The sequence below is a fragment of the Oncorhynchus nerka genome, linkage group LG22, assembly GCF_034236695.1.
Source record: "Oncorhynchus nerka isolate Pitt River linkage group LG22, Oner_Uvic_2.0, whole genome shotgun sequence".
Classification (NCBI taxonomy): domain Eukaryota; kingdom Metazoa; phylum Chordata; class Actinopteri; order Salmoniformes; family Salmonidae; genus Oncorhynchus; species Oncorhynchus nerka.
Window position 1 is genome coordinate 75,348,423 of NC_088417.1, and position 26,763 is coordinate 75,375,185.

A 26,763-nucleotide genomic window follows, 5' to 3' on the forward strand; every position below is an offset into this window, starting at 1 on the left:
TCCGGAAGGTGGTGATTGACTCCGCTGTCCTGGCGTCGTGAGGGAGTTTGTTCCACCATTGGGGGGCCAGAGCAGCGAACAGTTTTGACTGGGCTGAGCGGGAACTGTACTTCGTCAGTGGTAGGGAGGCGAGCAGGCCAGAGGTGGATGAACGCAGTGCCCTTGTTTGGGTGTAGGGCCTGATCAGAGCCTGGAGGTACTGAGGTGCCGTTCCCCTCACAGCTCCGTAGGCAAGCACCATGGTCTTGTAGCGGATGCGAGCTTCAACTGGAAGCCAGTGGAGAGAGCGGAGGAGCGGGGTGACGTGAGAGAACTTGGGAAGGTTAAACACCAGACGGGCTGCGGCGTTCTGGATGAGTTGTAGGGGTTTAATGGCACAGGCAGGGAGCCCAGCCAACAGCGAGTTGCAGTAATCCAGACGGGAGATGACAAGTGCCTGGATTAGGACCTGCGCCGCTTCCTGTGTGAGGCAGGGTCGTACTCTGCGGATGTTGTAGAGCATGAACCTACAGGAACGGGCCACCGCCTTGATGTTAGTTGAGAACGACAGGGTGTTGTCCAGGATCACGCCAAGGTTCTTAGCGCTCTGGGAGGAGGACACAATGGAGTTGTCAACCGTGATGGCGAGATCATGGAACGGGCAGTCCTTCCCGGGAGGAAGAGCAGCTCCGTCTTGCCGAGGTTCAGCTTGAGGTGGTGATCCGTCATCCACACTGATATGTCTGCCAGACATGCAGAGATGCGATTCGCCACCTGGTCATCAGAAGGGGGAAAGGAGAAGATTAATTGTGTGTCGTCTGCATAGCAATGATAGGAGAGACCATGTGAGGTTATGACAGAGCCAAGTGACTTGGTGTATAGCGAGAATAGAAGAGGGCCTAGAACAGAGCCCTGGGGGACACCAGTGGTGAGAGCACGTGGTGTGGAGACGGATTCTCGCCACGCCACCTGGTAGGAGCGACCTGTCAGGTAGGACGCAATCCAAGCGTGGGCCGCGCCGGAGATGCCCAACTCGGAGAGGGTGGAGAGGAGGATCTGATGGTTCACAGTATCGAAGGCAGCCGATAGGTCTAGAAGGATGAGAGCAGAGGAGAGAGAGTTAGCTTTAGCAGTGCGGAGCGCCTCCGTGATACAGAGAAGAGCAGTCTCAGTTGAATGACTAGTCTTGAAACCTGACTGATTTGGATCAAGAAGGTCATTCTGAGAGAGATAGCGGGAGAGCTGGCCAAGGACGGCACGTTCAAGAGTTTTGGAGAGAAAAGAAAGAAGGGATACTGGTCTGTAGTTGTTGACATCGGAGGGATCGAGTGTAGGTTTTTTCAGAAGGGGTGCAACTCTCGCTCTCTTGAAGACGGAAGGGACGTAGCCAGCGGTCAGGGATGAGTTGATGAGCGAGATGAGGTAAGGGAGAAGGTCTCCGGAAATGGTCTGGAGAAGAGAGGAGGGGATAGGGTCAAGCGGGCAGGTTGTTGGGCGGCCGGCCGTCACAAGACGCGAGATTTCATCTGGAGAGAGAGGGGAGAAAGAGGTCAGAGCACAGGGTAGGGCAGTGTGAGCAGAACCAGCGGTGTCGTTTGACTTAGCAAACGAGGATCGGATGTCGTCGACCTTCTTTTCAAAATGGTTGACGAAGTCATCTGCAGAGAGGGAGGAGGGGGGATTCAGGAGGGAGGAGAAGGTTGCAAAGAGCTTCCTAGGGTTAGAGGCAGATGCTTGGAATTTAGAGTGGTAGAAAGTGGCTTTAGCAGCAGAGAGAGAAGAGGAAAATGTAGAGAGGAGGGAGTGAAAGGATGTCAGGTCCGCAGGGAGGCGAGTTTTCCTCCATTTCCGCTCGGCTGCCCGGAGCCCTGTTCTGTGAGCTCGCAATGAGTCGTCGAGCCACGGAGCGGGAGGGGAGGACCGAGCCGGCCTGGAGGATAGGGGACATAGAGAGTCAAAGGATGCAGAAAGGGAGGAGAGGAGGGTTGAGGAGGCAGAATCAGGAGATAGGTTGGAGAAGGTTTGAGCAGAGGGAAGAGATGATAGGATGGAAGAGGAGAGAGTAGCGGGGGAGAGAGAGCGAAGGTTGGGACGGCGCGATACCATCCGAGTAGGGGCAGTGTGGGAAGTGTTGGATGAGAGCGAGAGGGAAAAGGATACAAGGTAGTGGTCGGAGACTTGGAGGGGAGTTGCAATGAGGTTAGTGGAAGAACAGCATCTAGTAAAGATGAGGTCGAGCGTATTTCCTGCCTTGTGAGTAGGGGGGAAGGTGAGAGGGTGAGGTCAAAAGAGGAGAGGAGTGGAAAGAAGGAGGCAGAGAGGAATGAGTCAAAGGTAGACGTGGGGAGGTTAAAGTCGCCCAGAACTGTGAGAGGTGAGCCGTCCTCAGGAAAGGAGCTTATCAAGGCATCAAGCTCATTGATGAACTCTCCGAGGGAACCTGGAGGGCGATAAATTATAAGGATGTTAAGCTTGAAAGGGCTGGTAACTGTGACAGCATGGAATTTAAAGGAGGCGATAGACAGATGGGTAAGGGGAGAAAGAGAGAATGACCACTTGGGAGAGATGAGGATCCCGGTGCCACCACCCCGCTGACCAGAAGCTCTCGGGGTGTGCGAGAACACGTGGGCAGACGAAGAGAGAGCAGTAGAAGTAGCAGTGTTGTCTGTGGTGATCCATGTTTCTGTCAGTGCCAAGAAGTCGAGGGACTGGAGGGAGGCATAGGCTGAGATGAACTCTGCCTTGTTGGCCGCAGATCGGCAGTTCCAGAGGCTACCGGAGACCTGGAACTCCACGTGGGTCGTGCGCGCTGGGACCACCAGATTAGGGTGGCCGCGGCCACGCGGTGTGGAGCGTTTGTATGGTCTGTGCAGAGAGGAGAGAACAGGGATAGACAGACACATAGTTGACAGGCTACACAAGAGGCTACGCTAATGCAAAGGAGATTGAAATGACAAGTGGACTACACGTCTCGAGTGTTCAGAAAGTTAAGCTTACGTAGCAAGAATCTTATTGACTAAAATGATTAAAATGATACAGTACTGCTGAAGTAGGCTAGCTGGCAGAGGCTGCGTTGTTGACTATGTAGGCTAGCTGGCAGTGGCTGCGTTGTTGACACTACACTAATCAAGTCGTTCCGTTGAGTGTAATAGTTTCTACTGTGCTGCTATTCGGGGCTAGCTGGCTAGCTAGCAGTGTTGATTACGTTACGTTGCGTTAAAAGAACGACAATAGCTGGCTAGCTAACTTAGGAAATCGCTCTAGACTACACAATTATCTTTGATACAAAGACGGCTATGTAGCTAGCTATGTAGCTAGCTACGATCAAACAAATCAAGCCGTTGTACTGTAATGAAATGAAATGAAAAATGTGATACTACCTGTGGAGCGAGCGAAATGCGACCGGATTGTTGAGTGCGGAAGTTCTGTTCGGTAGACGTTGGCTAGCTGTTGGCTAGCTAGCAGTGTCTCCTACGTTAAGGACGACAAATAGCTGGCTAGCTAACCTCGGTAAATTAAGATAATCACTCTAAAACTACACACTCTAAACTACACAATTATCTTGGATACGAAGACAGCAAAGACAACTATGTAGCTAGCTAACACTACACTAATCAAGTCGTTCAGTTGAGTGTAATAGTTGTGCTGCTAATCGGTAGACGGTGGACTAGCTAACGGTGGACGTTAGCTAGCTGGCTAGCTGCAGGGCAGTGTAGACTGCGTTAGGACGACGAAATACGATAATTACGCAATTATCTATGATACAAAGACGGCTATGTAGCTAGCTAAAAAGAAATTGCTAAGATTAGACAAATCAAACCGTTGTACTATAATGAAATGTAATGAAATGTAATACTACCTGCGGACCGAGTGCAGATGCGACCGCTCGCTCCAACCCGGAAGTTACAATGCTGCACATATTTTTTAGCACCCTACCCCAGATCTGTGCCTCGACACAATAATGTCTCGGAGCTCTATGGACAATTCCTTCGATCTCATGGCTTGGTTTTCACTCTGACATGCACTGTCAACTGTGGGACCTTATATAGACAGGTGTGTGCTTTTCCAAATCATGTCCAATCAATTGAATTTACCACAGGTGGACTCCAATCAAGTTGTAGAAACATCTCAAGGATGATTAATGGAAACAGCATGCACCAGAGTTAAATTTCGAGTCTCATAACAAAGGGTCTGAATACTTATGTAAACAAGGTATTTCTGTTTTTCATTTTTAATGAAAATTCATTTTTAATCTGCAAAAATGTCTAAAACCCTGTTTTTGCTTTGTCATTATGGGGTATTGTGTGTAGATTGATGAGGAATTGTTTTTCTTTAATCAATTTTAGAATAAGACTGTAACATAAGAAAGTGTGGAAAAAGGGAAGGGGTCTGAATACTTCCCGAATGCACTGGACAATTTATTGAATTCCAGACATTGGATATATTAGCTTCTGACTGAACATCACTTGTTGTTCGTCTTCAAAGTAGAAGTCTAGACTGCTATTTTAAATCCGCTATGCATCAGGATTTGAAGGACAATTATAGCCATGAACTTAATATCCCACACCACACCAGAGAGTTCTGTAGTAGTCTATGCATTGTGTGCCATTCCTTTCTTGGAAGGTGCACATTTACATTTTAGAGTGAGCTTTATTGCAGCGTGAAAGTCTGAGAGATGAATTCAGTATATCTTCATTGAATACAGGACATAACTACAAATTACTTCACAGACTGCATCTGGAAAAGGCTCTAGGTCATGAAGTCAAAAGAATGTTACAACGGACAAGGGTTGCTGCTGAGAATGGATAGTGAAACTTGTAATGGTTTTAAATCAAAGTCCCCAACTTTTCAAACTCAAGACTGCACGCATAAAACAAGGGCTTTATTGCAAAGGAATTTAGACCACCAACATGTTGCAGGTAAATTGTAAAAGTAGGCTATGCCTAAGTCTGTAATTGCTTAATCTATTAAATAGGCAACTACCGCAAAACATCAATTATGACATTTTTTACTGCCAGGCTGTATTCACAGCTACACTTTCCACTCAATTAATGGCTGCAAATCCTGATCAACCTATTCATTTTAGTTTAGTTACTGGGAAAGGATTGCACATCAATTTAAGCTATGGTATTGTCGCCTACAACAGAGTGCTGTTGAAGACAGAGCAAAAGGCTATATTAAAATAAGTTTAGGTAGGCTATGGATGCATCCAGATGATCATGTAATAGCTTTAGCTCTGTCTAAAGAAGGCTCACCTTTGATCGACAGCCTCCAAATAGGAAGCTACCCAGGGCACCCAGTCATAATGCAGCATTCACAACACAACTGTCTCTCATGAGCTTGCTGTGTTGTCATGTATGTATTTGCTAATAAACAGAAAGACATGCTTCTCATACTGTGAAATGCAACAAGATGAGCAGTCCCTTTTGTTTCAAATTTTTTCATTATATTTGTCATTTCCTCTCATCTTTTTCCTTTGAGCCCATTTGAAATCAGTTCCATAGAAGAGATACGATAGGCTTAATAAAGCAACAGCTGCTCTCCAATCACAGGCTCAGGTTTAAAGGCCATGGTTTCCCTAGAGACAGCCCAGTGCCATTAATAACACGGTGAAGGTCTGAGGGTGGTGCTTTTTCTACTATAAAAGATTTTAGAGATTTAAAAAAGCATAGATCTAGATGAGATTAGAATTGTCTCCTTTAAATAATACTTCAATGACCATAAAATAGCAATACTACTTTAGGGAAAAAGCTATATGGGTGGATTATGTCCTAGTCTCATGCATAGGACTTGATGTGGGAATGTAAATGTACTGCAAAGCAGGCCTACCTAGCTGTAATTGCAAGGGCTCTGTTCAGTGAACATTATAATTTAAACCTCTTATTTATGGTAATGCTCTTTCTCTGAAAGTTGCACAGGTGATTGCAATCATGTGGAAATGTTGTTGATCATTGTCTCTATTCTATATCCCTCTTGTGAAAGTGTTTCTCCTCTATAATATCACAGACATAGCATGTTCCACCCTACCAGGCATTGCACAAATTGTCCTATACTATAGTAAGAGGTGGCATGATTCAGGAGTTAGGGCAGGTGATACACTCAGTAAAAAGGAAAAATCCAGTTGAGATGAAACAAGAATGAAAGGGTATATCTGACATATTATATATAATTTCTTCAGGTGATGAAAAGTTGTGTGGCATTGAGCGCAGCCATGTGTTGGGCACCAGTGCTTGACTTTGACAGAAATAGGAGACGGTACTTATTTTGGATGCCGGTACTGTTTATTATTTAGGTGCAGGAGTTCCACAATACTTTTGAGCGGATATTCTATAAGAGGTGCAGGAACTCAAGCAATAGAAGATTTGAGGTGCTGGTACTCAGCTCCGGTGAGCTCTTACCCAAGTTAAGCACTAGGTGGGCACACAGCATCACGTGGACTACCCACTCTGAGGAATGACAATGGTGTGAGGTATTGGGCACATGTCATCCTGGTAGAGGAAGATATATAAACAGTGTATGGTCTGTTCTTTTTGATTGATTTTGATTGATTTGTAGTTACTCATTCTATTCCAAAATAGAAATTTGAGGAGCATGTGCAGGTTCATGACCCATGTGAGAAATGTGAGTGTTTGTCCATATTGAATGTTTGTGTGCTGGAATATTACAGCAGGGTATATACCATTTTTTTAGAATTCTTTTTGAAAGTAAGGTTTAATTACACAAAGAAAAAGATCAGAGAAGCAGACCGGTGTTTAGGAAGATTGTGGCATTATGACATGTTCTAGTCTACCAGCCTCCTCTAACAACTCATTTCCTGAGAGGTCAGCTCTTCTGTACCACACCTTTTCCTTTTGCTGTCTGTGTTACATATTCACTGTAGTTTCCCAGAAGGCCATATCTCCCTCTGAACCCATCTGCCGGTATGCAAGGAAATGTCTGTCATGGATTAGTCATAGAAATGGAAAATGAAAAGAGAGAAAGTTCCAAACTGCTTCTGAACTTTGATCTGATCATGAATATCAGGCCCTAATGGCCTTTCCTCGGGTAGATTTAGCTTATCTGGAAATTGTTATGAAGAGTATGCCATCATATAGTGTGCTATTGCAAAGCTTTATGTGGAAGGTTGAAGGTTAAACTTGTGTTGCTCTACAATACGATAACAGCTAGGTCCGCTGGCCTTGAGCTTGACCTCTCAAATGGCAAAGATACTGTACAGACAGGGACAAATCAAGTAGAAGGAAAGAGATGTGAAGAAGACTACAGACAGTATTTCAGTATGTCATTTAACCACACAAACACCACACAAACACCCCCAAGAGTGATGTCAAGTATTTGTATTTGTATTTATTATGGATCCCCATTAGCTGCTGCCAAAGCAGCAGATACTCTTTCTGGGGTCCAGCAAAATTAAGGCAGTTTATACAATTGTAAAACATTACAATACATTCATAGATTTCACAACACACTGTGTGCCCTCAGGCCCCTACTCCACCACTACCACATATCTACAGTACTAAATCCATGTTTATGTATAGTGCTTGTGTTAATGTGTGTGTGTGTGTGTGTGTGTGTGTGTGTGTGTGTGTGTGTGTGTGTGTGTGTGTGTGTGTGTGTGCTGATGTTTGTGTTGCTTTACAGTCCCCGCTGTTCCATAGGTGTTTTTTATTCTGTTTTTTTCAATCAAATTTTACTGCTTAGGTCAGTTACTTGATGTGTAATTGAGTTCCCTGTAGTCATGGCTCTGTGTAGTACTGTGTGTCTCCCATAGTCTGTTCTGGACTCTGGACTGTGAAGAGACCTCTTGTGGCATGTCTTGTGGGGTATGCATGGGTGTCCGAGTTGTGTACCAGTAGTTTAGACAGACAGCTTGGTGCATTCAACATGTCAATACCTCTCATAAATAAAAGTAGTGATGAAGTCAATCTCTCCTCCACTTTCAGCCAGGAGTGACTGACATATTAATATTAGCTCTCTGTGTACACTACCGTTCAAAAGTTTGCGGTCACTTAGAAATGTCCTTGTTTTTCAAAGAAAAATACATTTTTGTCCATTAAAATAACATCAAATTGATCAGAAATACAGTGCAGACAATGTTAATGTTGTAAATGACTATTGTAGCTGGAAACGGCAGATTTTTTATGGAACATCTATATAGGCGTACAGAGGCCCATTATCAGCAACCATCACTCCTGTGTTCCAATGGCATGTTGTGTTAAATAATCCAAGTTCATCACTTTAAAAGGCTAATTGATCAATAGAAAACCCTTTTGCAATTATGTTAACACAGCTGAAAACTGTTGTTCTAATTAAAGAAGCAATACAACTCGCCTTCTTTAGACTTGTTGAGTATCTGGAGCATCAGCATTTGTGGGTTCGATTACAGGCTCAAAATGACCAAAAACAAAGCACTTTCTTCTGAAACTCGTCAGTCTATTCTTGTTTTGAGAAATTAAGGTTATTCCATGCGAGAAATTGCCAAGAAACTAAATATCTCATACAATGGTGTGTACTACTCCCTTCACAGAACAGTGCAAAGTGGCTCTAACCAGAACAGTGGGAGGCCCTGGTAGTGGGAGGCCCCAGTGCACAACTGAGCAAGAGGACAAGTACATTAGAAAGTTTAGTTTAAGAAACAAATGCTTCACAAGTCCTCAACTGGCAGCTTCATTAAATAGTACCTGCAAAACACCAGTCTCAACATCAACAGCGAAGAGGCAACTCCGGGATGCTGGCCTTCTAGGCAGAGTTCCTCTGTCCAGTGTCTGTGTTCTTTTGACCATCTTAATCTTTTATTTTTATTTTTCCAGTCTGAGATATGACTTTTTCTTTGGAACTCTTGTAAAAGGGTTTCCTAATGATCAATTAGCCTTTTAAAATTATAAACTTGGATTTATTACAATATTTAATTGAGGTTCAGGGTTTAGTGACAATAATTTTAATATTAGAAACATTTAGGGCTAACATTCCTTGTCACCCACTCTGAAACTAATTGCAGCTCTTTATTGAGTGTTGCAGTCATTTTAGTCGCTGTAGTAGCTGACGTGTATAGTGTTGAGTCATCCGCATACATAGACACTCTGGCTTTACTCAAAGTCAGTGGCATGTCGTTTGTAAAAATTGAAAAAAGCAAGGGGCCGAAACAGCTACCCTGGGGAATTCCTGACTCTAACTGGATTGTATTTGAGAGGCTTCCATTAAAGAACACCCCCTGTAACTCTTTATCCACATTATAGCAATGGTTGTAAAGCCATAACACATACATTTTTCCAGCAGCAGACTATGATCGATAATGTCAAAAGCTGCACTGAAGTCTAATAAGACAGCCCCCACAATAATTGTATCATCATCATTTCTCTCAGCCAATCATCAGTCATTTGTGTAAGTGCTATGCTTGTTGAGTGTCCTTCCCTATAAGCACGCCGAAATTCTGTTGTCAATTTGTTTACTGTGAAATAGCATTGTATCTGGTCAAACACTAATTTTTCCAGAAGTTTACTAAGGGTTGGTAACAGGCTGATTGGTCGGCTATTTGAGCCAGTAACGTGATGATACAAGTGCTGAAAGCACAATTTTGTCTTGAACAATAGTATGTGTATTTGGTCTTGGTTTTTGTGATTTCCAGATGTTTTCCCAGTCGTACATGACAGGGATGTACAGTGCCTTCAGAAAGTACCCACACCTCTTGAATTTTTCCACATTTTGTTGTGTTATAGCTTGAATTTAAAATTGATGGGGTATTGGCCTACACACAATACCCCATAATGTCAAAGTGGAATTATGTTTTTTGGCATTTTACAAATTAATAAGAAATGAAAAACTGAAATGTCTTGAGTCAACAAGTATTCAACACCATTGTTATGGCAAGCCTAAATATGTTCAGCAGTAAAAATGTACTTAACAGATCACATAGTAAGTTGCATGGACTCTGTGTGCAATAATAGTGTTTAACATGATTTTTGAATGACTACTTAATCTCTGTACACCACACATACTAATGTCTGTGATGGGAGAAAACTGAGGATGGATGAACAACATTGAAGTTACTCCACAATAATAACCTATTTGACAGAGTGAAAAGAACGAAGCCTGTACACAATACAAATATTCCAAAACTTACATCCTGTTTGCCACAGGGCACTAAAGTAATACTCCTGAGTGGCTCCCGAGTGGCGCAGCAGTCTAAGGCACTGCATCTCATTGCTTGAGGCGTCACTACAGACACTCTGGTTTGAATTCAGGCTGTATCACAACCGGCCGTGATTGGGAGTCTCATAGGGTGGCGCACAATTGGCCCAGCGTCGTCTGGGTTTGGCCGGTGTAGGCCGTCATTGTAAATAAGAATTTGTTCTTAAACTGAATTGCCTAGTTAAATAAAGGTTACTTTTTTTTAAATACTGCAAAAGAATGTGGGGCAAATCCAATACAACACATTACTGAGTACCACACTCCATATTTTCAAGCATAGGTGTGGCTGCATCATGTTATGGGTATGCTTATAATCATTGAGGACTGGGGAGTATTTGAGGGGGAAAAAATACAGAGTGGATCTAAGCACATGCTTTCCACCAGACACTGGGAGACAAATTCACCTTTCAGCAAGACAATAACCTAAATCACAAGGCCAAATCTACACTGGAGTTGCTTACCAAGAATACAGTGAATGTTCCTCAGTGGCCGAGTTACAGTTTTGACTTAAATATACTATGGCACGCCCTAAAAATGGTTGTCTAGCAACAACCAATTTTCAACAACCAATTTGATAGAGCTTGAAGAATTTTGAAATTAAAAAAATAAAATAATGGGCAAATGTTGCACAATCCAGGTGTAGAAAGTTCTTAGAGACTTACAGCTGTAATCACTGCCAAAGATGCTTCTACAAAGTATTGACTCAGGGGTGTGAATAGTTATGTAAATGAGATATTTCTGTGTTTCATTTTCAATAAATGAGCAAAAATGTCTAAACTTGTTTTCACTTCGTCATTATGGGGTATTGTGTGTAGATTGGTGAGAAAATAATATTTAATCCATTTTGAATTCAAGCTGTAACACAACAAAATGTAGAATAAGTCAAGGGGTAGGAATGTTTTCTGAAGGCACTGTATATTGTTTCCTCTCCTCAGATCTGGCTTGTTGGCTTGTTTCAACAAGTCTGCTCTGTGAACAGAGATAGGCACCGACCGTTCTACCCCTTGGTTTGATAACATTTGTGACAGCTTCAGAGATATGTTTAAATAGTTGAAATAAATAACTATTTCAGAGGTGTCATAGATTTTAGAAGTTAAACAAGAAAGTTATTTACTGAAGCTCTGAAAGGACAGACAGGGAAACAGTTGTAGGCCTAAATTTAGGGTAGTTAAGTAAAAGGAATAAAACATATTATAATTGTGCAATCAGTTATAGTTTGAAAGGAAGAAATGTAATCATCTTTCTGTATTAAAGTTGTGGTTTTTAAGGCTGTGTTAGAGTTTGCGAAAGCCTGTAATTCACCCCCTCACTAGCTCAAATGGTATGGCCTTCCTGGAGGGGGGTGGGGTGTCTGAGGTGGGACAGTTGTTCAAGAGGAACCAGATGGTTTTCAGCATGAATGGGGTCATGAAGGGCAGGTTCTGTTAGGCTGGTACAGTTGTTCGCAAATAGAAAAGTAGTGATAACTGGAATCCCTGGCTTCAGTTCCCTTGCTTGGTTTCTTTTGCCTGCTTGAAACTGTTCTTCTTGGATTTGTGTAACTAACTCTCAATCATTTATGGAATCTGTAAAGTTTTGACCTCCACCACCAGGCTACTGTTGAGTGTTTTGGGCTTCAATGCCCTTTTTATTTGTTAATGAGTGGTCGGACTAAGTTTCAGCAACTGCTCGGAAAAAATGGTGAGTATGAGACTTATCCTTTCTGAAAATATGATCTTATTTTTAGTTAGTTTATTTACATGTCAGTATATTATGGAGAACCATGGAGAGAAAAAGAGAGGGACAATTTAGGGCATATTATTGATTTCTTCTTATTAAAAAAAGTTCAGAAAGATCTATTAAGATTTTACTGATTTAAGAATTAAAAACATAGAATGAAAGGTATGATTTAGAAAGCATTATGATGTGCTTTGAAAAACATCACGTTTTGTCTTCAAAAGAAATTGCCTTTTTAGGGTCATTATACAGCTGTATCTACTTCTAAATACATTCTGATTCATGTTTAAAGCCCATTGTAGTGAACAATTAAGCAGATTTGAACATTATGCTAATTATATATTATAATGTTATATGCCTAACCATAATGTTAAAGCCATCTACTGTGTCGAGAGAATGAGACCTTTGAACTCCTGATGTCACCACACATGCTCAATCCTGCTGGAATTTTAATCAAATGGAAATGTACAGTAAGACTTGTTGATCGTGTGGGCTTTGGACCCTTGGTGATCAATGGCTTGCATTGTGGTAGCTTAGCCGTCCATTGAAAAGTTGGGTATGAAACAATGGCAGCCTTACATCTCCTGCGAACAATACCAATTATTCAGTTTTGAAAGAGAAATGGGAATTCGGGGATTTGTGGTCACTGAGAGAATATCCCCTCTCTATCTTTGCACCACTATGTTTTTCTTGTGTTTATGGTACTGACAATAACATTTGCATTAATTCAGTGAATAATAAAAGTTGTTTGAAATCGAAAGAGATTTTTTTTAAGGTATAAAATGGTATCAAATATAAATGGTATGAAAAAAGGCACACGCATTTCATTCTTCTATTTGTAGATGTTTAGGTAATACATTGAAGAATGTGGACCTCGTACCACAGCAAGGCTTTCTAGGCCAATCACAATGTTGCCTAATTTATTTTCTGGTTTTAATAGTCCTCCGAAATTCCCCTGAGAAGTACAGCAGTCAGAGAAGAACATGATCATTAGATAGCACATAAACGATTGGTTATATAGTAATTGATGCCCTCAGCAGCACAGAGAACACACTATATTATAAAATATGCAGAGCCCCTTAGGACACTGTGGTATAAACGTCTCCCTTTGTGTCAACACTCCCTCCCAGTGCTGGGGATTTCCTGTCAGCCATTAGCCTCCCATCCACCCTACCCCAGTCTGCCCCGCATGGCTCTCTCTCTTCTCCGTGGTGTCAAACCATCTTCTCCTCAGCTGAGGAGTTTAAACAGAAGCAACACCTCCACCACCAGAGACAGACACCTCTACTGATCAATACTCTCTCCCCCAACCCAACCCAGAGATAGGCACCGACTGTTCTGCCCCTTTGCTCACCTCACACCCAGACAGGGAAACAACAGCTCGCTCTGTGGTTAACCTTCACTTCACTCTTGATAAAAAGGCAGCACTCTGCTCCCTCATAGAGAACCAGGTCTTCCCGTCTAACCTTCAAGTCAACTTGACAGGCAGGCAGGAGAAAGATAGGCAGGCAGCCCTCCTTCTCACCTCTCACCCCCAGAATGATAGTCCTCCCTTCTGTTCACCCCCAACCTCTGAAGAGACAGCCACATTTACATTCAGACACAACAGTCATCAAATCTAAAGAACGTGACTGGTCAAAACTCACAGTCTAATCAAGCATAGCAACAAGTCTCGTAAAAATGCTTTGCTTCACCTTCTGTCCAACTTTCAAAGTGCTGATGAATGAAAAGACTGTTGTTGAAGTGTCTGTAATATGATTTACACGAATACAGCAAATCCCCTTATTTTTTTGTAAACATCTGCTAGGCATTTAAGGAATTCAATCATCACTTGTAGAAATTCAGTATGGCATCCATATTATATACTTAATTAAGCTTGTTGATGGCGGCAGTGAAGTGCAGAAGTCAGAGGAGAACATGATCAGTGTTCCCTTGTAAGGAGCTCTGAATGACGACTTGTTAATTCTCCCCAAGTCTCAGCTGTTCAGGTATCTGATGGTGTCAATGTTCAGTGGGCGGCTTCAAGCCTCAGCATGAGGGAAGGGCTAGACTCCAATTGGCAGGCGGCTCAAATGAAAACCGTAGAGAAGGAAAACCAGATGGTAGCGCTGGTCAGGATGCTGCACTTTCCTCAAGGCAAATCTGTTTGAAGTTTCAACAGCTTTCCAGCTGCTTCTCTGACTGATTACAGGGAAGGGACAGTCGATCTTTAGAGATGAGAGGAAGGATATGGAATATTATACTATTTTTGCAGTGAAGGAGCTTTCTGACATACAGTACCAATGGGAGATTCCTCTAAACGTCAGTCACTGTAGTAGTTTCTTTGTTTTTCTTCTTGGGTGTCTTAGGTTTTGACTTTCCTGTTGGAAATGAATCATGTTGCTTACTGACCTCAAAGCAGAGAGGATTCTGCTGGTTTGGCTTAAATACGTAATAGAAACCCATGAACTAAGAAGGCATGAGGCTAACCAAGTCTCAATGGTAGAAGTGTATGTCATGTAGCTATTTTAGTTTCAGTGGGTGGCTTGTACTGTTTGAGTATGTATTCAATGAGTAATCCCAATGAGTCTGCATATAGGCTACAACTGGCCTTTTCCTGGAGCCAGTTTGCTGTAGGGTAGGGCAGTTAGGGAGGATATATCTGCATGGGAAGGAAGCATGGCTTCCCCGGGGACCCGCACAGCTCACTCTACAGGTCTTTCAGCTTGGAACTCATGAATTAACGAGAGGTTGCTTACAATTATACTCATCATTTCAATAATGATATAGGCCACACAGATTTAGTTCATGTTCCTTTGATATCAATTGTGATGTTCTGAATAACTGTGTAGACTGGTAATTTGGCAATTGTTCAGATACTGCTCTATACCTTCTGAAAATTGGTGTTGCGAAGACCTATTTCACAAATTCTCTTTTACTGCTGGAGTTTCAGGCTTTCCCTGGTGGATAGTACAGTGCTTGAGAACACAGGCCTCAGTTATGATATCCAGTCGGAGCTCTGGGTGTATGGGAGTTAAGGAATGTCATAAGGAGGTGGAGTCTCCCGGAGAGGAAAAGAGAGGGACAATTTAGACGTGAGTCAAACATACAGTAGTCTATAGTACAGTAAACTGATGCAAGAGGTCTTTGTGTGAAAGGCTCACTGGTTATTGTATGTCCATTCATTACCTTTTAGATAAACTATCAATTGTCTCTCCATTAAAAATCCAATGTTGTAGGCTACGAGTTAAATATTTACTAAGCAGGATCTTAACCATTTTCAGAATTTTCAAAGCATGGGTTGAATTTCATGATGGGCTTCATTTGTAACCTCCCGAGGATATGTTCTTCACATATTAGAATTTTGTGTTCAGACCTCATAAATATGTTTTATTTACCTCGTATGTTGCCGGGTGGTTATCTGAACCAACCATATTGCTAAAAGGCCACATTGACAATCTACCGGAGGCAGTAATGTCAGTGCATCCACATATCCCACCCAGATGAGGTCTTACAGACGTGTTTAGTTTCTATGAATTTCTGCCAGTGTCATGCCAATGTCATGCACCAGTAGTGACAGTATTGTTAAAGTGTGGAAAGTTGTAAAGCCAAATAAAGTGATAAACCAACTTGATAGATAAGCCTCTGCTTTGCCTCTGTGCATTGGGGTCTTTCATTTGGCCATCATCATTGCCTTCTATCAGGCTCTCCGAATCTGGTTGGAGGAATATGTATAGTGAAACTATTGCGGAACCTTTGGCTTTATGTAACAAGTTAAATCATAGCAACCACCTACATTTTCATTTAGAAGACTTTACTTAGGTTGTAACTGTAGTACAATACATCTGTCTGTGTATCTTTATGCATTTTATTTTTTCCTTTTCAGAACTGGAGGCTAAAGAAGCTTGTAATTGGCTGCGGGCTGCTGGATTTCCGCAATATGCCCAGCTCTACGAAGGTAATCAATAGATGTCCCTGTGGTTTATGGACTCTAGACTCTATAATGGTCAACCAAGTTAATATGACTACTATGATCCAGAGAGACTCGTTGTGTTTGGTTAGCTCCTACAGTACAGACAGGTTTGCATCCATGAACTTCTAGCTCATCAATGAATGCACAGTCCTATAGTAAAATGAAACAAATCACATTTGCTGCTATATACACAATGTAATCATCTCCCACCACCAATTACTGTACTGTGTTAGAGGCTGTTAGAGCCAAATTTGGGCACCAAAATATACCTGATTGTAGGCTACATGTCACTTATGATGTAGAAAATGTCAATGAGCAGTGCTATTTGCCTCCACTCAACAGTCTTCTAATCAAGCTATCCCCATGTCTAGCAAACATGATCATTTAACATGCTGCTTTCATCAGGTTGAAAGTTAATTTACAGTGGGTTGCAAAAGTATTCACCCCCTTGGCATTTTTCCTATTTTGTTGCATTACAACCTGGAATTAAAATGGATTTTATTTGTATAATTTGATTTACACAACATGCCTACCACTTTGAAGATGCTAAATATTTTTTCTTGTGAAACAAACAACAAATAAGAAAACTTAAGCGTGCATAACTATTCATCCCCCCCCCAAAAAAAAAGTCAATACCTTGTAGAGCCACCTTTTGCAGCAATTACAGCTGCAAGTCTCTTGGGGTATGTATATATACGCTTGGCACGTTAAGCCACTGGGATTTTTGCCCATTCTTCAAGGCAAAACTGCTCCAGCTCCTTCAAGTTGGATGGGTTCCGCTGGTGTACAGCAATCTTTAAGTCATACCACAGATTCTCAATTGGATTGAGGTCTGGACTTTGACTAGGCCATTCCAAGACATTTAAATGTTTCCCCTTAAACCACTCAAAGGTGTTGCTTTAGCAGTATACTTAGGGTCATTTTCCTGCTGGAAGGTGAACCTCCGTCCCAGTCTCAAATTTATGGATGACTGAAACAGGTTTCCCTCAAGAATTTCCCTGTATTTAGCGTCATCCTTCAATTCTGACCAGTTTCCCAGTCCCTGCCAACGAAAAACATCCCCACAGAATGATGCTGCCACCGCCATGCTCCACTGTGGGGATGGTAGTCTCGGGGGGATGAAGGTGTTGGGTTTGCTCCAGACATAGCATTTTCCTTGATGGCCAAAAAGCTCAATTATAGTCTCATCTGACCAGAGTACCTTCTTCCATATGTTTGGGGAGTCTCCCACATGCCTTTTGGCAAACATCAACATGTTTGCTTATTTTTTTCTTTAAGTGATGTTTTTTTTCTGGACACTCTTCTGTAAAGCCCAGCTCTGTGGAGTGTATGGCTTAAAGTGGTCCTATGGACAGATACTCCAATCTCCGCTGTGTAGCTTTGCAGCTCCTTCAGGGTTATCGTTGGTCTCTTTGTTGCCTCTCTGATTAATGACCTCTTTGCCTGGTCTGTGAGTTTTACATTTACATTTACATTTAAGTCATTTAGCAGACGCTCTTATCCAGAGCGACTTACAAATTGGTGCGTTCACCTTATGACATCCAGTGGAACAGCCACTTTACAATAGTGCATCTAAATCTTTTAAGGGGGGTGAGAAGGATTACTTTATCCTATCCTAGGTATTCCTTAAAGAGGTGGGGTTTCAGGTGTCTCCAGAAGGTGGTGATTGACTCCGCTGTCCTGGCGTCGTGAGGGAGTTTGTTCCACCATTGGGGGGCCAGAGCAGCGAACAGTTTTGACTGGGCTGAGCGGGAACTGTACTTCCTCAGTGGTAGGGAGGCGAGCAGGCCAGAGGTGGATGAACGCAGTGCCCTTGTTTGGGTGTAGGGCCTGATCAGAGCCTGGAGGTACTGAGGTGCCGTTCCCCTCACAGCTCCGTAGGCAAGCACCATGGTCTTGTAGCGGATGCGAGCTTCAACTGGAAGCCAGTGGAGGGAGCGGAGGAGCGGGGTGACGTGAGAGAACTTGGGAAGGTTGAACACCAGACGGGCTGCAGCGTTCTGGATGAGTTGTAGGGGTTTAATGGCACAGGCAGGGAGCCCAGCCAACAGCGAGTTGCAGTAATCCAGACGGGAGATGACAAGTGCCTGGATTAGGAACAAGGCGCCGCTTCCTGTGTGAGGCAGGGTCGTACTCTGCGGATGTTGTAGAGCATGAACCTACAGGAACGGGCCACCGCCTTGATGTTAGTTGAGAACGACAGGGTGTTGTCCAGGATCACGCCAAGGTTCTTAGCGCTCTGGGAGGAGGACACAATGGAGTTGTCAACCGTGATGGCGAGATCATGGAACGGGCAGTCCTTCCCCGGGAGGAAGAGCAGCTCCGTCTTGCTGAGGTTCAGCTTGAGGTGGTGATCCGTCATCCACACTGATATGTCTGCCAGACATGCAGAGATGCGATTCGCCACCTGGTCATCAGAAGGGGGAAAGGAGAAGATTAATTGTGTGTCGTCTGCATAGCAATGATAGGAGAGACCATGTGAGGTTATGACAGAGCCAAGTGACTTGGTGTATAGCGAGAATAGGAGAGGGCCTAGAACAGAGCCCTGGGGGACGCCAGTGGTGAGAGCGCGTGGTGAGGAGACAGATTCTCGCCACGCCACCTGGTAGGAGCGACCTGTCAGGTAGGACGCAATCCAAGCGTGGGCCGCGCCGGGAGATGCCCAACTCGGAGAGGGTGGAGAGGAGGATCTGATGGTTCACAGTATCGAAGGCAGCCGATAGGTCTAGAAGGATGAGAGCAGAGGAGAGAGAGTTAGCTTTAGCAGTGCGGAGCGCCTCCGTGATACAGAGAAGAGCAGTCTCAGTTGAATGACTAGTCTTGAAACCTGACTGATTTGGATCAAGAAGGTCATTCTGAGAGAGATAGCGGGAGAGCTGGCCAAGGACGGCACGTTCAAGAGTTTTGGAGAGAAAAGAAAGAAGGGATACTGGTCTGTAGTTGTTGACATCGGAGGGATCGAGTGTAGGTTTTTTCAGAAGGGGTGCAACTCTCGCTCTCTTGAAGACGGAAGGGACGTAGCCAGCGGTCAGGGATGAGTTGATGAGCGAGATGAGGTAAGGGAGAAGGTCTCCGGAAATGGTCTGGAGAAGAGAGGAGGGGATAGGGTCAAGCGGGCAGGTTGTTGGGCGGCCGGCCGTCACAAGACGCGAGATTTCATCTGGAGAGAGAGGGGAGAAAGAGGTCAGAGCACAGGGTAGGGCAGTGTGAGCAGAACCAGCGGTGTCGTTTGACTTAGCAAACGAGGATCGGATGTCGCCGACCTTCTTTTCAAAATGGTTGACGAAGTCATCTGCAGAGAGGGAGGAGGGGGGGGGAGGAGGATTCAGGAGGGAGGAGAAGGTGGCAAAGAGCTTCCTAGGGTTAGAGGCAGATGCTTGGAATTTAGAGTGGAAGAAAGTGGCTTTAGCAGCAGAGACAGAAGAGGAAAATGTAGAGAGGAGGGAGTGAAAGGATGCCAGGTCCGCAGGGAGGCGAGTTTTCCTCCATTTCCGCTCGGCTACCTCTTGGTAGGTTTGTTGTGGTGCCACAATCTTTCGATTTATTTTATAATGGATTTAATGGTGCTCTGTGGGATGTTCAAAGTTTCAGATATTTTTTTATAACCCAACCCTGATCCGTACTTCTCCACAACTTTGTCCCTGACCTGTTTGGAGAGCTCCTTGTTCTTCATGGTGCCGCTTGCTTGGTGGTGTTGCAGACTCTGGGGCCTTTCCGAACGGGTGTATATATACTGAGATCATGTGACAGATCATGTGACACTTAGATTGCACACAGGTGGACTTTATTTAACTAATTATATGACTTCTGAAGGTAATTGGTTGCACCAGACCTTATTTAGGGGCTTCATAGTAAAGGGGGTGAATACATATGCACCCACCACTTTTCTGTTTCTATTTTTATTTTTGAATTGTTTTGAAACAAGTTGTTTTTTTCATTTCACTTTACCAATTTGGACTATTTTGTGTATATCCATTACATGAAATCCAATTAGAAATCTATTTAAATTACCGGTTGTAATGCAATAAAATAGGAAAAACTCCAAGGCGGATGAATACTTTTGCAAGGCACTGTAATTGCAATACCCAATTATTATTGAACGAATCGCATTCTCTCAAGTTCTTGGTTGTGTAATGCATATTCTATGGAGAATGAACTCCACAGGTAAATCATAGATCAAAGTCTGACAAATTTGAATTGCCCAAAGTTCAATGCTGATAATTCACATGAATTAGACATGAAGGAAATGCACCACTGCCAGTCAGAATAAGCTGTAGTGAAAGACAAGAGTGAAAGCATTATGACTAAACTTTGTTTATGCTTGCAGTTGGTTGGTGGTACTGTATATGTTAACAAATAATCTCCTTATTCTCAGCCTTAATATAAACAATCTTAATTGTTTATCAACTTTGTTCTAAATGCCAGGAGGTTGTACTCATCAGATGTAAGGAAAGCACCCTCTCCTAACAGTGTAGCCTCTGCAAAAGGGAAGTAGAGAGAAACAAAAGCTGGAAATGAGAAGCCTCTGGAATGTTGTGTGACGAACAGTTTTCTTTCTCTAATATCCCTACGCACACAAAAATAGCCCCTCGTAAAGCCACAATGAATTTTTAACCACTTTTTACAGTTTTAATCAAACTGTTGTAAAAAATCCAGGAGATTTGGAGATTAGTCCATAGCATCCAGTCATTGATCAGTAATGTAAAGGCTTGTCAAACAGTACAATTTTGCTGATTTAATCGCGAATACATAATACTGTATAAAATGCAAGGACTGCAGGCAGCATGTCTCAAAATAAATGTCTGCACATGCCCGGTTGGCATGAATTTTATATCATAGACATTTACATTTTAGTCATTTAGCAGACACTCTTATCCAGAGCGACTTACAGTCGTGAGTGCATACATTTTGATACTTTTTTCGTACTGGTCCCGCATGGAAATCAAACCCAGGACCCCGCCATTGCAAGCACCATGCTCTACCAACTGAGCTTGGTCGTGTTTTCCTAGAACCTGACCAAATCACCCAACAGTATAACCTACCCGCAAAACATACATTCATACATTTCATGTGGCCATATGCTGTTATTCTGGTGTCTTTGGTGCCAAGAGAGTAAAGTTCCCGTAAATAAAAAGTCTAAACACATCTATTAACATATTCACCTCTCTTGATCTGCAGCGGGACAGTTTCCTTTAGACATCTCCTCTGTGAAAAAAGACCATGGGTTTCTGGACCAGGATTCACTGAAGTCACTATGCAGGTAAGACATTCACATTTCCATTACCTTTCACGTCTGCATACAAGTCTCATACTATGAGGTATGCTATGCATTGTTGGTAATGATTTTGCAATTCTTAAAAATTAAGTTGAATTAAAATGATTTGTATTTGTTTTCTGGGAAGTATAGGAATCCCACTATAATGATGTGCATTGTTATCGTTGCTATTATAAATACAATAATTTATTTTAAACGTTTTGTTAAGAATATTTACAATAAATATTCATACCCATATACATATTTTGAGGTGTGATGAAGAGGGTTTTCACTGCTGGTCATTAACTCAAACATCAGTTGCACAAATCTATAAAAACAATTAACGCTGTTGAACAGCGTTCTGGTTGGTGGCAAACTATAACTTGAGTTGATACTTTGTGTGTGTGTGTGTGTGTGTGTGTGTGTGTGTGTGTGTGTGTGTGTGTGTGTGTGTGTGTGTGTGTGTGTGTGTGTGTGTGTGTGTGTGTGTGTGTGTGTGTGTGTGTGTGTGTGTGTGTGTGTGTGTGTGTGTGTGTGTGTGTGTGTGTGTGTGTGTGTTTCTGTGTGTGTGTGTTTCTGTGTGTGTATTTGTATGTGTAAGAGCTGTAGAGACATGGTGACTGAATTTCGAATCAAATCCCAATAAATCACCTGAGCTCCCAGAGTCACCATGCTGCCAGGTTGTCCTCAGAGGAGTAGCTATGAATCTATGCTCTCAGAATACAAATATACACTTCTAAAAAATATAGGAAAGCTGGGCATTCCAATAAATATGTAATTGAGAATGTAATTGAGAACATGACTAATCAAATGTTTCTCAAGATAGCACATTTCTTATGAAAAGAAAATCATTGAGTGATATTGTTAAATTGATTAGCATGAATCAGTGATATGTTTAAGATCAGTCTTTTTTCTCATTAATTATTGGAAAAATATCGTCAATGTCTTAGTTTGTCTTCAACACCAGAATAAATAATGAAGGCAGAGAGAGGCCTTTCGATATGATACGATACGATACAATAATGATAAAGACAAACTTTTTTACTGTCTACCAAGTTCCAACTATGGAAACTTTGAGCTGTAAGAGAAAAGTTGAACTGCTGTCTGTCTTCAGAAAAAGGACATGAATCAAGCATAAAATTAAATGTGTTAAAGTTCACTGTAGACTTTCTGACTCTTGAAATTTATGAAATATAATTTGACACATTTTTCCTAAATAAACCTGTTAGTGAAATGCCTCACATACAGACTCATTTAAATCTGTGGTGTAGCAATTGACATGGTGTGAAATTCAGTCTGGGGTGGCGTGATGTAAAAATAAAACAGCCTGGCTCATGGCCTACATATCTGCATACTCTTGCTCTGAAAAAGTAATGCATTTTGAGCTATCAACGATGTGTGAGCCTTCTTGAATTTCATTTTTTTCTGGGGCGGGGGGACGGAGGTTGGCATATGTGTTTTCATTCACTATCAAGTCGTGTGGGACCTAAAATAACCCCTTAAAAATATAAACTAATGCATGAGATGCAAACTTATCTGGAACACAATTATTAAGGGGAGCCATGGGAGTAGACCTTGAAAAACATTGAAAATATTACACATTGACATGAAAAACAGAATGTTTTGTTTTTGTGAATACTGACAATTCTATTTCTTATCAACTAACAAGCTAAGCAACCTATCTAAACAACAACATGACCTTATTTTTTAATTATTGGTAAGAAATTTGAAACAATAGCAGTATTGTCAGATAATTTATAGATAGCTATCTACACTGAACAAAAATATAAACGCAACATGTAAAGTGTTGTAAAGCTTAACATGTAAAGCTTAATTAAAATATCCAAGAAATGTTCCATATGCACAAAAAGCTTATTTCTCAAAAATTGTGTGCACAAATTTGTTTACATCCCTGTTAGTGAGAATGTATCTTTTGCCAAGATAATCCATGCCAGGTGTGGCATATCAAGAAGCTGATTAAACAGCATGATCATTACACAGGTGCACTTTGTGCTGGGGACAATAAAAGGCCACTCTAAAATGTGCAGTTTTGTCACACATCACAATGCCACATATGTCTCAAGTTTTGAAGGAGAATGCAATTGGCATGCTGACTGCAGGAATATCCACCAAAGCTGTTGCCAGATAATTTAATGTTTATTTCTCTACCATAAACTGCCTGGAACGCCATTTTAGAGAATTTGGCAGAACGTCCATCTGGCCTCACAACCGCAGACCACGTGTAACCACGTCAGACCAGGACCTCCACATCTAGCTTCTTCACCTGCGGGATCGTCTTAGACCAGCCACCCGGACACCAGCCACCCGGCTGATGAAACTGTGGGATTGCGCAACCAAAGAATATCTGCACAAACTGTCAGAAACCATCTCAGGGAAGCTCATCTGCATGATTGTCGTTCTCACCAGGGTCTTGACCTGACTGCAGTTCGGCGTCGTAACTAACTTCAGTGGGAAAATGCTCACCTTCGATGCATATCTAGCAACTTCACACAGCCATTGAAGGGGAATGGGACAACATTCCACAGGCCACAATCAACAGCCTGATCAACTCTATGGAAAGGAGATGTCACGCTGCATGAAGAAAACAATGGTCACTGACTGGTTCTCTGATCCACGCCCCTACCTTTTTTTAAGGTATCCGTGGCCAACAGATGCATATCTATATTCCCAGTTATGACATCCATAGATTAGGGCCTAATTTATTTATTTACATTGACTGATTTCCTTATGTGAACTGTAACTCAGTCAAATCTTTGAAATTGTTGCACGTTGCGTTCATATTTTTGTTCAGTGTAATTTGAATTGGCACTGCACTTGTAAACAAATCAAATATTTGGATATTTCCTGTGTTTTTTCATTTGATCTCTTTCATTTCCATGTAGGAGGCTGTCAACCTTGAACAAGTGTGCCTCCATGAGACTGGAGGTCCATTTTCAGTGCAAACAGGTGAGTAGACCTGCACATAAGATCTGTCTGTCTCAAAGTTTGTTGTGTGTAGGCCAGCCACTAGATCCACTGCTATAGCTTGTTACATGTCTCTCTGACTTTCACAGTATATCCGAGTTTGCTTGACAGCCTTGTATATTACAATTGTTTTATTTTCCATTGTACATGCACAAATAAGTATATATTTGCTTTGCACTTAGACATAGCCCTTGTCAATGCAAATTATCCTTCCATAACCATGTTATAAAATGGTCTCTAATTTGTCTATCATCTGATGCAGAGTGAAGACTCTGAGGAGGATGACCTGTGTGCCATCAGTGACCGCTGGGCATTCCAGCGAGAGAGTAAGACATGGTCCCGACTGCGTACACTCTCCCCACACGTCTCCACCACCCTGCACCCTTTGAGGGCCTCTGCCAGTAGTGAGAGCATCCTGAGTGACTTCAGCAACCTGGAGGTCACCTCCACCCACAGCAGTAGCAGCCTGAGTGTGAAGAGTGACAGAGGTACCACTTCCAGCAACCCCTCCAGTCAGGTCACCAGCACGGCAGAGCCCTACACCCTTACCTCCCACCATGACTCCCATGGTTCCCACTCTCCCAATGGATCCGCCTGTGAGGACCAGCCTGTGTCTCCAAAAGACCTGCTTACTGTTCCTGTCAGCAGAGAGAAGACCAAGAGGTGTTCCAATACCTTCCTGAAGAGAATGGAGTCGTTCAAGAAAAAGGATAAAGAGAGGGAAGTGACAGATGGCCAAGCTGTGACCTCTCCACTGCAGTTCCCTCTAACCCCTGGCAGTTTGCATTGCACTTCCAATGAAAGCCTACCTGGTTTAAAAAACAACACTACAGAAAAGAGCAGTGTAAATTACAGCAGAAAAGCTCATACTATCTGTCGTACAGGCCGTAGGTCCCCAGTTGTGGACAGAGCTAATGCGAAGAGCAGTTGGCTCTATCTAGAGGACTATGATATGGCAGGGTGGAAGGGGGCTAAACAGGTTATTCAGAAGAGTGGCTATAAAAATGGACTGGATTGTCTGGTTCATCTGCCAATGGACCACAAGCCAGGCACGTTCCCCAAGTCCCTATCCATCGAGAGCCTGTGCACTACTTCCACCTCTCATGAGCTGCGTGAATGGCAGATGGAGGACGTAAACCTCTCCCTGGGCAGCAGTCACGAGTCCCAGGAATTCAACATGTTTCCTATAAGAAGAAACTCGTGTTCCTCAGTGGGGAGCATCTATGACAATGTAAATGAGGCTAGTGGCAGTTCAGACGAGTTGAGAGAGAAGGTCTTTGAGCACCTGGATGATATCCTTCAACATGTCCATGGCCTTCAGCAGAATATAGACCAGTGGTCCAAGAAGGTGTGTCAGGAGCTCAGTGACAAGCATGAGGAAGAGCAGGACACTGACGAGACCAGAGAAACAACATTCTCCTCCAGCCTCCATTTTGAGGAGCAGTCTATGTCAGATGTAGGCACGATGGCCAGTGACTACGACAGCACAGGAAACTCTTTGAATGAGGTGGAGGATGTTGAGACAAGAGAACGAAGGGACTCAGGAGTGGGTGCTTCCTTAACCAGGCCAAGCAGGTAAACATACATTGTTATATATAAAGATGATAACATGTTCAGGTTCATCAATATTTCACCGAATGTCAAATAGCTCTTGACATTTAGACAGTATAATAGTAAAAACACATAAATTAATTGATTTAATCACCTTTAAGATATACCACAAATGGACACTCATAGCATTGCTATAGATCAAAACATTGACCTTTATTCCCAATACATTTCCCCTCTATCTAGGAAGCTACGGTGGCATAGTTTCCAGAACTCCCACAGGCCGAGCCTGACTTCAGCCTCCCAGGAAATTAACCGCCAGTCAGCTGCTCAGCTCAACCTTCTGCAAAAGTTCTCTCTGCTCCGGCTCACTGCTATAATGGAGAAATACTGCGAACTCAACAAACATGGCTGGAGCTGGTGAGTGGAGGGCCCTTGGGTGTGGAGAGTGGAGATTGAAATATAGATAAAAGGCAGAGACGTAGGGAAGTGCACTCTATTATACTGTCCTTTTCATATGCATTTAGTCAGGGCAGTGAGTATTGTATTGTGGTAAGGATATTGCTTTTTAAAAGGCATTGTATACATTTTTCCATATGGCAAGGCCTTTGATCTGCATTTATGCAGCTAATGTATAGTAGTATAAAAGGAAAACATGTTTTCCATAAAGAAAGCTGTTAAGAAGTTAGATTTGTAAAATTTCGCAACTGTCTCATTCAGCCTCTTATTTCTCATGCGGATGACTCTTGCTTCTCAAGAATCAATCACATCATACACAAAGAAACCATTATCTAGAATTGCAGTGGCCATTTTAGCACACGATCAGTTAGCAGGTTTTATTCTCCATCCTAAAAGGTTCAAACTTTAATTTCTCTTGAATAATCAGCCATGTGCTGTCACCCAATTAGGCTTCATCAGACAAAATTGAAACCGTTTTGTTCCAAAATAGACTGATTAGGATTTGGCAATAGACCAAACAGTTTTCATCCAGAAAAGACATCAGGTGTCCAAGGAGAATATCTAATGTTATCTGTGGTGCTGTTTGGATAGTTTCTGCCTTTTTTCCACTCAGTGGAATGACTACCAATTCACCCACAACTCATCCAAACAGATTTCATCCAAACAGTTCAAACAGTTTTCATCC

General features: G+C 42.6%; 1 protein-coding gene across 3 annotated transcripts in view; it reads left to right on the forward strand.

Annotated features, from left to right (window-relative positions):
• The window catches only part of stard8 (StAR related lipid transfer domain containing 8), a 50,459-nt gene that overhangs the window by 7,545 nt on the left and 16,151 nt on the right, over positions 1–26,763 (forward strand). Inside the window, exons 1-6 of one of the 3 annotated variants that reach the window (XM_029628076.1) lie at positions 11,553–11,844; positions 15,746–15,817; positions 21,011–21,092; positions 23,990–24,053; positions 24,334–25,646; positions 25,866–26,039. In XM_029628076.1, the coding sequence (XP_029483936.1) occupies positions 11,802–11,844; positions 15,746–15,817; positions 21,011–21,092; positions 23,990–24,053; positions 24,334–25,646; positions 25,866–26,039 (1,748 nt within the window). In that variant the 5' untranslated portion in view covers positions 11,553–11,801. Of the gene's footprint in view, positions 1–11,552; positions 11,845–14,881; positions 14,955–15,745; positions 15,818–21,010; positions 21,093–23,989; positions 24,054–24,333; positions 25,647–25,865; positions 26,040–26,763 lie in introns of those variants that run through there. The other 2 variants (XM_029628077.2, XM_029628075.2) reach the window with 2 other exon arrangements.